General features: G+C 43.1%; 2 protein-coding genes across 2 annotated transcripts; both read right to left on the bottom strand.

Annotated features, from left to right (window-relative positions):
- Nucleotides 1–936: 936 nt before the first annotated feature.
- clp1 (cleavage factor polyribonucleotide kinase subunit 1) lies at nucleotides 937–5886 on the bottom strand. Its single transcript, XM_066718656.1, has 6 exons — nucleotides 5791–5886; nucleotides 4431–4717; nucleotides 4154–4261; nucleotides 3470–3727; nucleotides 3074–3319; nucleotides 937–1790 (listed from the first exon to the last, which is right to left on the bottom strand). Exons 2-6 carry the CDS (start codon nucleotides 4713–4715, stop codon nucleotides 1338–1340), a joined length of 1350 nt encoding a protein of 449 aa, XP_066574753.1. The 5' UTR covers nucleotides 4716–4717; nucleotides 5791–5886; the 3' UTR covers nucleotides 937–1337.
- Nucleotides 5887–6492: 606 nt separating this feature from the next.
- On the bottom strand, nucleotides 6493–8539 carry selenoh (selenoprotein H). The gene is made up of 5 exons (XM_066718655.1): nucleotides 8434–8539; nucleotides 7884–8037; nucleotides 7141–7286; nucleotides 6931–7044; nucleotides 6493–6687 (listed from the first exon to the last, which is right to left on the bottom strand). Exons 1-4 carry the CDS (start codon nucleotides 8453–8455, stop codon nucleotides 6938–6940), a joined length of 429 nt encoding a protein of 142 aa, XP_066574752.1. The 5' UTR covers nucleotides 8456–8539; the 3' UTR covers nucleotides 6493–6687; nucleotides 6931–6937.
- Between the last annotated feature and the right edge of the window lie 4969 nt (nucleotides 8540–13508).

Here is a 13508-nt window from a genome sequence, read left to right as displayed (position 1 = left end):
CTCCGGGTCAAGTCACATACATGCATGTATGTTACAGACCGCATAAGAGTGTAGTTCAGCAAGTAGCAGTGATTCATAGCATAGTTTCGTATTCAGATATATACAGAGATAATAATAGACACCAAGGTGTTCGTCTGTTTTGATTATATTATTGTTATTAAATAATGAAGCAGTTTAGATTTCAGGCTACTCTTTCTTATTTACATAGGCCTAAGTGACTGACATAGTGAATACTGATATACACTGATACACTGACTGACTGACTGAATGACTGACACAATGACTTGCTGGCGGACATACTGACACATTGGCTCATCCTGTAGACAGAAGGGGGAGTGTGTGTGTGAGAGAGAGGAAGGGGAGAGACAGGATAAGCCTGACTGACATCTGGGGTATTAGGGCTGAGCCATCCGAAATATCAGCCACATCTGTCACCAGAATTATAATCATCTTAATAGCGATAATAATGACCATAATAATACACCAAGAGAGCAGCGTTAGAGCGCCATCTCGCTCTTTGCAGTCAGAACGGTGGCACTGCATTTTAACACTACAAGGCCTGCTAATAACACGATAGTAGGATCCAGGTAGAGAAACAGCACTCCTCGCTGGGCGCAGGCCATTAGTAGAACTGCAGATTTCTGTGATTAATAGTAGATTACAATTATAATAGATTAGCATAATAATATTAATAATAATTATTATTAATAAACCATTTAAACAATTTCTTCCTGGAATGGATTAGGGAAAATGTGTCTCGGGAGAGAGGAGACAACAGGAGAAAATAATTAATAACAGAAAAGGATACAAGACTGACAGAGTGTAGGCATTTAAAGTATAGGACTGGAGATAGAGGGAATGTGGGTGTGTGTATAAGGGGGAGGAATAATAGGCACAATGTACCAGATGTACAATAATCTCTCAATACAATTTCCATCATTGTACAAAGTTTATTAAAATGTCCTTAAAGAAACAAACAAAACTGTACAAAGTGTGACAAGCCAAAGGAAGCCAGAAAAGTGTAGTGACAGAAATGTAAAAAAATAGACATCACTGACACTCATCCAAATAAAAATAAAAACCCTTAGAATATTAAAAAAGTTACCCTTCCATTGGCACCACACTCCCAAAAGTACTTTTGGTCATAAAATAAATAGATTTATTATTCAATGTTTCTGTTTGAGATTTATAAGGGGTGAAATATGAGGGAGGCAGTCAGTGTCTCAGTCAGTCAGTGTTTCAGTCACTCAGGCAGCGTATCAGTCGTAAGTTAGTCAGTCAGTCAGTCAATCAGTCCGTAAATGTCTCAGCCAGTGTTTTGACATTTGACATCCTCTCTACTTCAGATCAATAAACCGGATGTCCATGATGAGTAGGGTGTGGCGAGGGAGGGGCCGGGGGGCAGGGCTCAGCACGGTCATCAGCTGGTTCTGAGTATCCACCGCCGTCACCACGATGAAGCCACACACCGGGCTGTCCAGCACCCCTGCCGCCCCTTTCCCTCCGTCCTCCCCCTCTCTGTCTCCCACACTGCTGACGCTCAGGACGTGGTGGGCCAGGTCCCGGCCCGGGGTGACTGGGACCAGTTTGAGCTGGGTGTCGTCCTGGGACATGCCCAAGGGGAGGCAGGAGTCCGGGATTGAGGGGGCACCGATCTTGAAGATGCGTACGTCGGAGAAGCGCACATCGAAGGCGTGGGGGAAGAAGGAGGCACCGCGGAAGCCATAGAAGTACTCCCGAATCCGATCGTCCCGTGCCTCCCGTCGGCACGCCTTGGAGCGCTCTACCACCTGAGGGAGGGGGGGGGGGAGGTAGAGAGTTAATACAGTACAGCACAGACACACTGACTGACTGGACACTACAGTACATTAACACTGCACTGAGAGAGAGGGTTAATACAGTACAGACACACTGACTGACTGGACACTACAGTACATTAACACTGCACTGAGAGAGAGAGGGTTAATACAGTACAGACACACTGACTGACTGGACACTACAGTACATTAACACTGCACTGAGAGAGAGAGGGTTAATACAGCACAGACACACTGACTGACTGGACACTACAGTACATTAACACTGCACTGAGAGAGAGAGGGTTAATACAGTACAGACACACTGACTGACTGGACACTACAGTACATTAACACTGCACTGAGAGAGAGAGGGTTAATACAGTACAGACACACTGACTGACTGGACACTACAGTACATTAACACTGCACTGAGAGAGAGAGGGTTAATACAGTACAGACACACTGACTGACTGGACACTACAGTACATTAACACTGCACTGAGAGAGAGAGGGTTAATACAGTACAGACACACTGACTGACTGGACACTACAGTACATTAACACTGCACTGAGAGAGAGAGGGTTAATACAGTACAGACACACTGACTGACTGGACACTACAGTACATTAACACTGCACTGAGAGAGAGAGGGTTAATACAGTACAGACACACTGACTGACTGGACACTACAAGAATTCTATCAAGAATTCAAGCCACAGGCAGGAAACAAACGTCTGTATGACACAATCCATCTCCTGCAGTACAACAAACACTTCTTAAAAGCCGCAGTAAAGGGCTGTAGTGTGAATAAGCATGATAAGAACTGGAACACAGAGGAGTCCCACAGCACCTGGAATAAACCAATCATCCTTGTTCCAAAACCAGACAGCTACTTACAGTTTTGTAATGACTACCGGAAGCTCAACAAGTTTTCAGATTTTGACTCCTATCCCATGCCCTGTGTGGATAGCTTTTCGCTTTTAGGGAAAGCCCCATTCATCATTATCCTGGATCTAACAAAGGGGTACTAGCAAGTTCCCCTCAATCCCAGCACAAGAAAGAAGACAGTCTTCTCTACTGAGAGTCAATACCACATGCTACCGGTTGGTCTTACACGGTGCCCCTGCAATGTTTCAGAGGCTCATGAACATTGTCCCCCGATCCCACCAGAAATATGTGCCTGCTTACCTAGATGACGTCGTCATAGGTTAATACCCTACAGGTACAGTACAATAACCAACAAACTGCCATCAAAAACCCTGCCGCCACTTACCCCTCCAGACTTGGGCAGCAGGACAACCTTGACGAAGTGGGGAAGGTCCCTCTTGAGCTCGTTGTACAGTCGCTCCTGGTCCAGGACCAGTACTACGTCTACCTGGAAGGCAGAGGCTGTGTGCACCAGGGCCTGGTACCCGGCCCCCTTCACCCAGCCGCAAGTGTTGATCACACAGCCTGACACGCTGGAGCGCCGACTCGCCTCGCACCTCTGACTGAACACCTCCGCCAGGCAGGACGTCAACTGTGGGGGGGGGGGGGGGGGTGAGAGTGGAAAACAACTGAGTGAATGAAATGCTGACTGACTGCTACCCTCACTTCTTTTGATGCTGGTGCCTGACTGAAGCTCTCTCACCTTGTTGTTGTTACCTGACTCTCACTCACTCACTCTCACCTTGTTGTACAGTTTGATGTTCGTGCCGGGGCTGGTGGAGCCAAAGTGGTAGACAAGAGGCGCCTGTACGGAAAAGCCCTCCTCCAGATCAGCGGGACGCTCAATGCCCAGCGCTCCTAAGGTGCCTGGCAGTGCCACGGCTGTCTGCCCCACGTCCAGCTCCACCAGCGTGGGCCGCCGCCCCGCCCGCACTGCCCAGCACAGCAGCAGCCGGCACAGCGTGGACTTGCCCACATCTGTTGGGCCCACTACCATTACCTGACAGATAGAGACAGAGGGTTAATATAGTACAGTGCTGACTGACTGGACACTACAGTACATTAAGAACTAATAAAATTGGGTAGTTCTAATTCAATGTTTAAAAAAAAGATGCATATTCGGATTACAGTCATGTTATACACAAGCGATCTGGAGAAAATAAACAATAATATAATTCCTGGCATCATCCATTTTTATCAAGAATTTGAGCCATGGACAGGAAATAAACATCTGTATGATACATTCCATTTTCTGCAGTACAACAAACATTTCCTGAAAAACTCAGCAGGAGGTAACACTATGAACAAGCTCAAGAAGAACTGGAAATCCAAATAAGCACCGACAATACAAATATGATAGGAACAATGATTTCGGAGGCATACACACTGCTTTATGAGGACCAATCAAAAACTCTCGTTCTCTCACCCGTGGTCCTCTCTCGTTGTCTCTCTCGGCCTGCTGTCTCATCTGCTCCAGGGCTGCATGTGTGTTCAGGTACAACAGCATTGGGGTGTCCTTAGAAACATAGGCCACCTGAGAGAAAGAGAGAGAGTTAATACAATACAGTATTAGACATCAGTCTGTCACACTATATTGCCATATATCTCATTGAAATTCAGTACTTCAGCCCGTATCTCAGTACCTCAGCAATTCAGTCTACCACAGTATAGCACAGTTTATCACAGTGAATGAATTTCAGTACCTCAGTCTTGCCGGTGAGACAGACACTGCAACCCTGCCAGGTGAACACGGCGATCTTGGCCCCTGGTCCAAAGCTGTACTTCTTGTTGCGGTTCAGCTCTGACCCGAACACCTCACCCAGGCCCGACAGAAGTTCCAGGGTGACTCGCTCGGGTCCCTCCACCTCGAACCGCAGCTCCGTCTCTCTCTCCAGGTCAAACCGCACCCCCCCTGTCCCCCCTGACCCAGAGCCTGCACCGCTGGTCCCCTCCTCGCTCCCACCTGCCCGCTCCGACTCTGAGGACATAGCTAAGGGAGGGAAGGGGGAGAGCGGGAGATGTAGGGAAGGAAAGGAAGGAAAGGAGTTGGGAGAGGTAGAAGGAGAGGGTGGCAAAAGGGAGGGAGAGTGAAAGGGAGGTGGAGGGGAGAGAGCAGAAAAGGGGGAGGGGGGAGGAAAAAACAAGAGTTAATACAGTACAGTACAGACACACTGACTGGACACTACAGTACATTAACACTGCACTGAGAGAGAGAGGGTTAATACAGTACAGACACACTGACTGACTGGACACTACAGTACATTAACACTGCACTGAGAGAGAGAGGGTTAATACAGTACAGACACACTGACTGCACACTACAGTACATTAACACTGCACTGAGAGAGAGAGGGTTAATACAGTACAGACACACTGACTGACTGGACACTACAGTACATTAACACTGCACTGAGAGAGAGAGGGTTAATACAGTACAGACACACTGACTGACTGGACACTACAGTACATTAACACTGCACTGAGAGAGAGAGGGTTAATACAGTACAGACACACTGACTGACTGGACACTACAGTACATTAACACTGCACTGAGAGAGAGAGGGTTAATACAGTACAGACACACTGACTGGACACTACAGTACATTAACACTGCACTGAGAGAGAGAGGGTTAATACAGTACAGACACACTGACTGACTGTTTGGACACAGCAGTACTACATTTCACTCAGTCAGTGTGTGATATGAAGTATCCATTTTGTCTACAGTAGCTACTAAAATGCAAAACATCAGTAGCAGCGACGAATGCTGCTGGGCAGTGAATATAGTAAAAACTACTAGATACCGTTTAACCTACAAGCGAACGCTACAGAAATACATTATTTTAGGTAGCTGTATTCAATTATTAAGTCAAGACGACGCATATGCAACAATGCACTGTAGATTATTAAAATTGCATGGAAGTTTGACTGTAAACCGGTTGAACAAGAAAGTCGGTGATTAATACTTTTGCTAGATAAAACACTGTACTAATTTCGTAAGGATCATAAAGTGATTAGATTCAATCGACCACGCGAGTTATATGAATAAAGAAGCTCACTCACTTTTATCTCACAGACACCCACTTAAATACTGAAAAACAATCCAAAACAACGTGAGTCGCTCTGTCGCTGGAGAACAACGTCACCGCCCCTCGCTCTCCAGACTTCCGTCGCAGAAGCTGACGTCACCGCGGCTTGGTTTTGTATTTGCCACTGGAATAGCTTTCTTCTCTCACTTATTCGGCGATGCGTTTGGTTAAGTTTGCTATATATCCTTCGGTAATCTTCACTTATAAATCAGTGGTTTGTTGAAGCACTAACCCGACCACAAGGACAGCGGTACAGACTCCAGTGAATTGAAGTTAAATCGGTGTGGGTGTGATCTGACCTGAGGCACCTCACTCATTTTAATGTGAAGTCCTTTGGAAAATTGTATCATACATTTCAAATATATGCGTCTACAGTTTTCATGATTTGTGTAGACTGTAATGCATTGTAATGTGCTTTACCATATTTTACATGAACAATTGTGTATGGTACTGTAGCATATTATAGTTTGTTATTGGACTGTACCTGTATTGTACGCTGCAGTTTAATTACAACACACCCACATAAATTGTAAAGCTTTTTTGTACAATTTTGTATAGAATAATGGTCACTTTGTAGTGTAACCCCTCCCTTTATAAAACACAGCTCTACACTATACTGCAGATTATGTCTCTTGTTTTAATGCAGTGCAAAAACGCAGAATAAAATAAAAGCAAGTTCAGAAAAATAACTTTATTTCAACATAAAATACAGCATAACAGTTTTGCAAAAAGGAATGCGGTGTAATTCTCTCGCCACTCAACCAGTCTCTCATACCAGGGCAGGGAGGACATCAAAGGAATGACTGGAGGTCCCCGCTGGTCAGTCCTTGTCATAATGCACCTGGAACAGGGAATTCTGGAAGAGGATGGGCTGTTCGGCAGTGGGGGGGGGATTAGAAATGTAGTGTATTACACCAACACTGTACAGCAAAAATAATCAATCACATTGACACAATCTGTAAAGTTACAATAGTGTATTAAACTGACAGTGTGTTCAAGGTGTTGACTTGGCCTCCAAATTCCCCAGATATACTTAATACAGTAACTAGTGCAATTTATTAATTTAAAACACATTAATATGGAAGAGCCCTGAAAAAAAAGACAGCTCTCTGACCTGTGTCTCACTGGCTCTCCAGCGCTTCCTTCAGGGCAGACAGCACCACTGTAGGGTCAGGGAACTTCAGTTTACGAGGAGGACCCTTCTTAACACCGGACCACAGACTTACCTCTACACAGAGAGAGAGAGAGAGAGAGAGAGAGAGAGAGTTAACGCAGTACAGACACACTGACTGACTGGACACTAGAGGGTGTGTCAGGGACTCACGCTGGCCCGGGGTCAGTGTCAGTGTGATGTCGAAGCTGCCCCTTCGGGGTTTCTCCGGGTTGCAGAGCACAGGCAGGTCAGGGTGCTGCTCCAGGATGGCCCCACGCAACGCCTCTGCCTGCCTCCCAAACACGCGTCAGCTCACACTGCAGGACAGAGAGAGACACTGAAGACACTCACACAATGAAATCCAGGACAGAGAAACTGCTGAGGAGACTAGCAGTCAATGCAGAATGATTGCAAAAAAAAATGGGATTGCAGTGTAAAATGTGCCATACAGACTTCTTTAACAAATAAAGTTAAAATAACTAAATTAGCTATCCTTGAATACACGCACAGATAAAGATGACCATTTTACATTACATTCAGTATGTCTACACTTAATTCCATAAACACCACAATGCTGCATCGAGGACCTGTTGTGTAATAGAAAAGTGGCAAGTTTGAAAATGTGCATTTTAACATATTAACTATTCTGACCTCTGATCTTCCCCCATCATGTTACAAGTCATAAGACCATTTTTAGACAAAGTCAGTTAAATATTAAAATGTCCTGTACATCTCCTCCCCCCTCCTCAATACACACAATGTAAAGCCAAGTACAATAAGAATCACTTGGAAATATTTTTTTTAGTGAAGGGGAAATGCGTGGAGAGATGGACCCAGGTGTAATGTCCGCACACTGGACACTGGCCACCGGACGAATCACAGGCACTGGACGCAGCATAACTAAGACAGCTCACCAGTGCTCGATGGTGATTCTCCGGCCCTCTGCTGCCCCCTCCTGCCCGTCCCTCCTGCCCCTCTCTTTCTTGGGCTGCTTGCTGGCAGTGTCCTCTGCCTGGGAAAAAGCCCCCTGCGGCTCCGGGGCTGCCCTGCGCTTCTGCCCCCTAGCGGCTGAGAGAGACACACATTCATCAGACAAAAGCAATCCTGCATTAAGGGGCAACATTAAACAGGGGGCAGCATTGTTATTAGACTGGGACTGTAAATACAGTGTTTAGACACGCATGGTCAGATTAAGTGGATGCCTGCACGCCACGTTTAGCGCTGAAATGGGTTTCTCACTAGAAACATCTGATTCAATATGGCGCAACAACGTCATAACAGCAGGATCGTCTCAGTTGCAAATGCACTTCTTTACGGCTGTACAAATGACAATGTACATTTCCTATGCACGGCCCGACACGCATTGCATATCACCTATTGTTCAGAAAGCTGAAATAAGACAGTACACGCGTGGGGAAGTGTTGTAAAGCAGCGGTTATGTGTTTCTGCTGTAAAGACAGTTACCTGGTTTAGAGCGAGTCGCCATTTCTGAGCGTCTCCACCGCGCGCTTCAGCACTGATCGGGACAGTCCAATAGGACTTTAACATGGGGGCCGACTGGGCCAAACCATATTCACACTTACAACTTAAAACAAAAACCCAAATGCCAAATAACTCAATATAAGTGTGCAACAACTCATTCAAAACAAACTGTGTTTAAAGGGCAAACTGCCAAACCAACAAAATAGTCAAATGCATTTAGAATTAACAGAAAATGCACCAGATAAATCATAAAACAAATAAACAATGAAAATAAAACCAAAACAATCTGATGCATTTTCAATTAAAATATAAACGGACAATGCATTTGACAAAGAAACAAACCAAAACAATCAAAACAAACAAGTGCTTTTAAAATCAACACATTTCATTAAAAACCATCATGCATCAATTAAGGAATAAAAGATCTCCAGCAGGGGTGCAGCTCCTGCTTGTCCCTCCCACAGGGCCTGTTTCGCGGCGCAGACGACACGCCACCAGCTGGGTGACGAGGGTCCAGTTGAACTCCACAATCAACGTCGCTCTGGAGGTGCAGGGGTGTCGCCTGAGTCCTTTCGCACCGCCAGACGCCAAAGTCCTGCTCCTTGTCGCTGTGCAGTTTCTCTAGGTTTTCGAAATGTACAATTATACAGTATAATCGTATAATCATACATTTAAAAAAATTACTCACTTCTAAATCTTTTGTAGTCGTTTTGTATTACTTTTGTATAAATACATGTTCATTTGGATTCATATGTTGTTTTTTTCTGACTATGTGAATGAAAAGACACATATTCACCTGTTTTCTCATTGGAAATAGGTACATTTCACAATATCACTGTCCTGGTCACAAAAGCAGAGTTTGTGGGGAATAATAGCCATCTTCTATACTTTTGAGGCATAAGCAATTAGGAAATAACACTTACAACCCAGGAACACAAATGGTGTTACATAGTGTAATTGATGCATTGCTGCCCTCTAGTGGGGCACTTTGATATTACTATAAGGGCTGGTATGTTGCTATGTGCTGCTCTTCTTTTTTTCGGCTATCACTTTGCTGAATGATGCTGTGGAAGGAATCCACCTCCTATCTCTCTCCCACTCCCACTTCTCCGTCTCTATTCCTCCCTCCTTCCCTCATCTTACAAACCCTAAACACAACAAATAATAATACAAAAAACAATCTCTCTCTCCTCTCTCACTCTGATGACATCACATTAATAGCTAAAGTCTCTGTAACAGGCTCCCCCTCTTTCTTCTGAATCATCATGAGTTTCATTAATAAAAGGCAGCAGTGCTGCCTCAAGGTCAATAGTAGAGTAGAGTAAACAGTAGAGCTTCAAACCTAACCAAAATTAACCTGTTGAATTGAAAAATGCAGATTTCAGCATAAATAGACATATTTATTTATCATGAGAGGGCCATACACAAGAATTATAATGCTGCAAACTACAAGAAATAAAGTAAAAATCTAATTATAAATTGCTGAGATGTAGGTCTACTCTGTTTTGATGACACAAGCTCAAGTACATAGTAAACATTTTGTTATGACCATTCATATATAGGCATATATTTAATATATTTTGTATTTTAAACTTTTTTGTTTTATGGGCAAGTATTCAAATGTTAATTGTCAATTGTATCATTTGTGCCAAGTTGCTATCCAGACAAGTTGATATAGGGAGTTTATTAAAAACAGTACATATTTCAACATTAGCAAAAACTGTAGCAATAATTATTGTAGTTTGACATTATTCTTTGCTGGCATTGAACCAAGCCCATCTCTCTCTCTGCAAGTGGGTTCCTCTCAACTGCAGTGCTTCATTACAGATGCAGTCCAGCCCCATCCACACCATCTTTAGTGGTAAGGAAATGGAGCTGGTTCAAACAGTACTTAGGAACTGTTATTGACAATAAATTGAATTGTGATGCCAATACAGAGGCTTTTTGTAAAAAAGTGCAACAGCAGAAATTAACTCCTTCCATATGTGCAATGAATTGACAACCTTGTTTTAAAGAAGTTTTATTGAATCTCTTCTAACCTTTTTTATTTTTGCCTTTGTGAATATCAGAAAAAGATTGTTTTATTTCATTAGATGCTTGAAGATTGAATGTACACTGTTCAAAGCTGTGTGGTTTATAAAGCTAGAAACTGAGTATGTAATATTGCGTTGCTTAAAATATCCAATAATATTGTTTGACTTAAGAAAGAATGTTGTATGTGTTTTTAAGAAACTATTTCAGAAGTTTAAGCTAATTGATAACATAATTTAGATTTGCATCCTACATGTGTAGGTGTAGGTCACCATAGGGTGCTGATGGTGACACTGTGGCACCTGCAGGGACATCTTTAGCTTGTGGCCACAGTAAATTGTATACATGGTTTTGTAGGTCTGTTCAATTCATACATAATCTGTGAATGTTAATGTAAGTAATTGTTATCTTTATGGATTTGTTTTTTCATTTTTGTAGAATAAGTCCTCTACTTGGGGTTCATTTTTGTTAGGATCATATTTCCTAAGATATATTTTATTTTAGTTTTTTTTATTTGATAAACACACTGGAAACAAGAAAGAAAATGCATACTCTATTTTGTAAACTGTATCCAACAGATTACTATCTCCTACTTCTCCTATCGACTGATGTGCACATTTTTAGAGTAATAAACCCCCTAAAGGTATTTTATGTGTCCTGTGTTGGTTTATGTACGACAGGCTACATATTGGTGTTGTTGGATTGTGGTTGTTGTTGTTAAGGTCTCTGAATGTTTTAACCCCTGACTGCAAACCTAATTTCCCATTGGGGATAATAAGGATTTGATTGTTTGATTGATATATGGTACAGAGCAAATTCTCAGATAAAGAGAGACGCTTTGCCTGGCCTTCTGAGACTAGATACAGGTGGATGTATATCAGCTGGCTTTGCATCGTTGCCTTCATCTGTTCATCTTCATCTTCATATGTCGTTTATTTATGTATTATGAATGTGATGGGTTGTAGCTATATATGCCTGACCAAACAAGGCATCTAAAACGTGATTTGAATATGCCAAAGGTTTGTTCAATTCCAGTAGGGGTTGTTGCATTCTGTAGTCCGTGGTCTGGACCACTTGGACCATATCGAGTGGTCTGTGCACTAGTTGCCGTGGTCCCTGCAGTGGTTCCAGGAGTGCTGCGGACTGCTGCGCAGTGGTCTCTGCTGTTGCCCAGACTCCTCCGCGGAGCACCTTACCTTATTGCTGTGCTTTGAATTGCAAGTTCAGTCTAGCCATGGTCAGCTGCACCTCAGCGTGGCCGGGCTGTAACTGTGCGCCTGCACTGTGCCAGTACACTGAGACACGAAAGGTCAAAACGCGTCTGGGACACTCGACACTCTGGGATTTAGAGTTTTAAACTGGAGGCTGAAATACTGCTAACATTAAAGTGCAATAAACTTTGGGCTGAAATGTTTTTACGATATCTAACACAGTCTTATAGTATAAGTTATACAAGATATTCAAAAGTAGTAACCGGGACACATTGAAACAATATATAAAACAAATTATATCACTTAAAATTTAATCTAGTGTATTTTGTTTACCAGCTCATTGCAAATAACCGTGTTACTTCTCCCTGTATCATGATCCGATTAACATTGACAATATAGCTTAATGAAAGTATCCTAGATATTCTCCCTTATTATTTATCTGTGGGAGAATGAACTGCGTTGCATTACTAAATACAGTGCGCTGGGTTTAAATCTGTCCTGTGTAGCCACTACATATCTACATCATGAAATATACAGTATGACAGTTGCAGCCAGTTTCCTAATCAAAACTCATACATGTGTATATGAATACACCTACAATACTCTGGGATCCGTAATTTACTCGAACAGTTTTTCCACAAATTCAGTGTTAGCATGTTTTCTCTGTATACCTGCAACTTTATCAATGTGCAAAATAAAAGAGTCACACATCAATAACATCGCGGGTGGAATCGGCTTTTATTGTGAATGGGATTCCTTTAAAAAAACACCTTTTGACAATCTTTGAATCCACCGTCAACAACCCCCACAAACTCTACTCCCCCTCCTCCTCCCTCATCTCTCACTGCTGATTATTTTGCCTCCTTCTTCTCCTCCAAGATTGCAGACATCTGCAAGCTCTTCAACAGTTCCCCTCCTCTCCCATCACACCCAAACCTCCCACCGACCAAGCTTCCTTTTCTTCATTCTGCCCTCTCTCAGACTCTGAAGTTTCCACTGTCCTCCTACAACCTACAATGTGTGCCTCTCCCTTCTTGCCTCCTCCAAGCGACCGCTCCTCTGCATTTAAACATGCTGCTGTCATCCCACTCCTCAAGAAACCAACCCTTGACTGCATGTGTCGGCTATAGTATCTGTGTATGTTTCCTGTTCTATTTGTTTTCTAATGCTGTTAACGTTGCTATTGAAATGATCCATGAAGTCACTACAGGTGAAATTGGGGGGGATAACCTCAGAAGGCTTTACCTGCTGGTTAGTAAGTGTCGCTATTGTATTAAAAAGAAAATGCGGGTTATTCTTATGCGTCTCTATTAAATTGGAGTAGTAGGCAGACCTAGCAGAGGACAGGGCTGCTTGTATCTTATTATACTGTCATTCCATGCCATGTGGAAGACCTCTAGTTTTGTTTCTCTCCATTTACATTCACATGTACTCCATTCTGTTTTAAGTGAGCGAGTGTGTTCGTCAAACCATGGTCAGTGTTTCTAAAGCAGTGCTTAGTGTATTGTTGAAATTATTTAATAATTAATCTGCAGATCCTGTTTTGATAAAGCTAGCATTTGACAACAGGGTTGTGAATTTATGAATAGTAGTGGGATTTAGGCAACGAGTTTCTATATTCCTCTCCTGTGTGTATAATTCTACTTCAGGCAGCTCAAATGTAATAAGGCAGTGGTCGGAGATCATCTGGTTTTGGGGTGATATTATTAGGTTGTGAATCTGTACCCCACGGGTAATAACTAGATCTAGTGTGTGATTGTGACGATGTGTGGGTCCAGACACATGCTGAGTGAAGCCTACAGACTCCAATAGGGA

The sequence above is a fragment of the Amia ocellicauda genome, chromosome 12, assembly GCF_036373705.1.
Source record: "Amia ocellicauda isolate fAmiCal2 chromosome 12, fAmiCal2.hap1, whole genome shotgun sequence".
Classification (NCBI taxonomy): Eukaryota; Metazoa; Chordata; class Actinopteri; order Amiiformes; family Amiidae; genus Amia; species Amia ocellicauda.
This window is presented reverse-complemented; position numbering and strand designations above follow the sequence as displayed.

Bases quoted from the DNA above. Each gene is read 5' to 3' on its own strand.
- clp1 (XM_066718656.1), bottom strand. From the start codon at position 4,715: ATGTCCTCAGAGTCGGAGCGGGCAGGTGGGAGCGAGGAGGGGACCAGC. The intron at 4,262-4,430 runs GTACTGAAATTC...TCTTTCTCTCAG, and splicing joins GTCTCACCGGCAAGACTGAG to GTGGCCTATGTTTCTAAGGA. The intron at 3,320-3,469 runs GTGAGAGTGAGT...CCCCCCCCACAG, and splicing joins ACATCAAACTGTACAACAAG to TTGACGTCCTGCCTGGCGGA.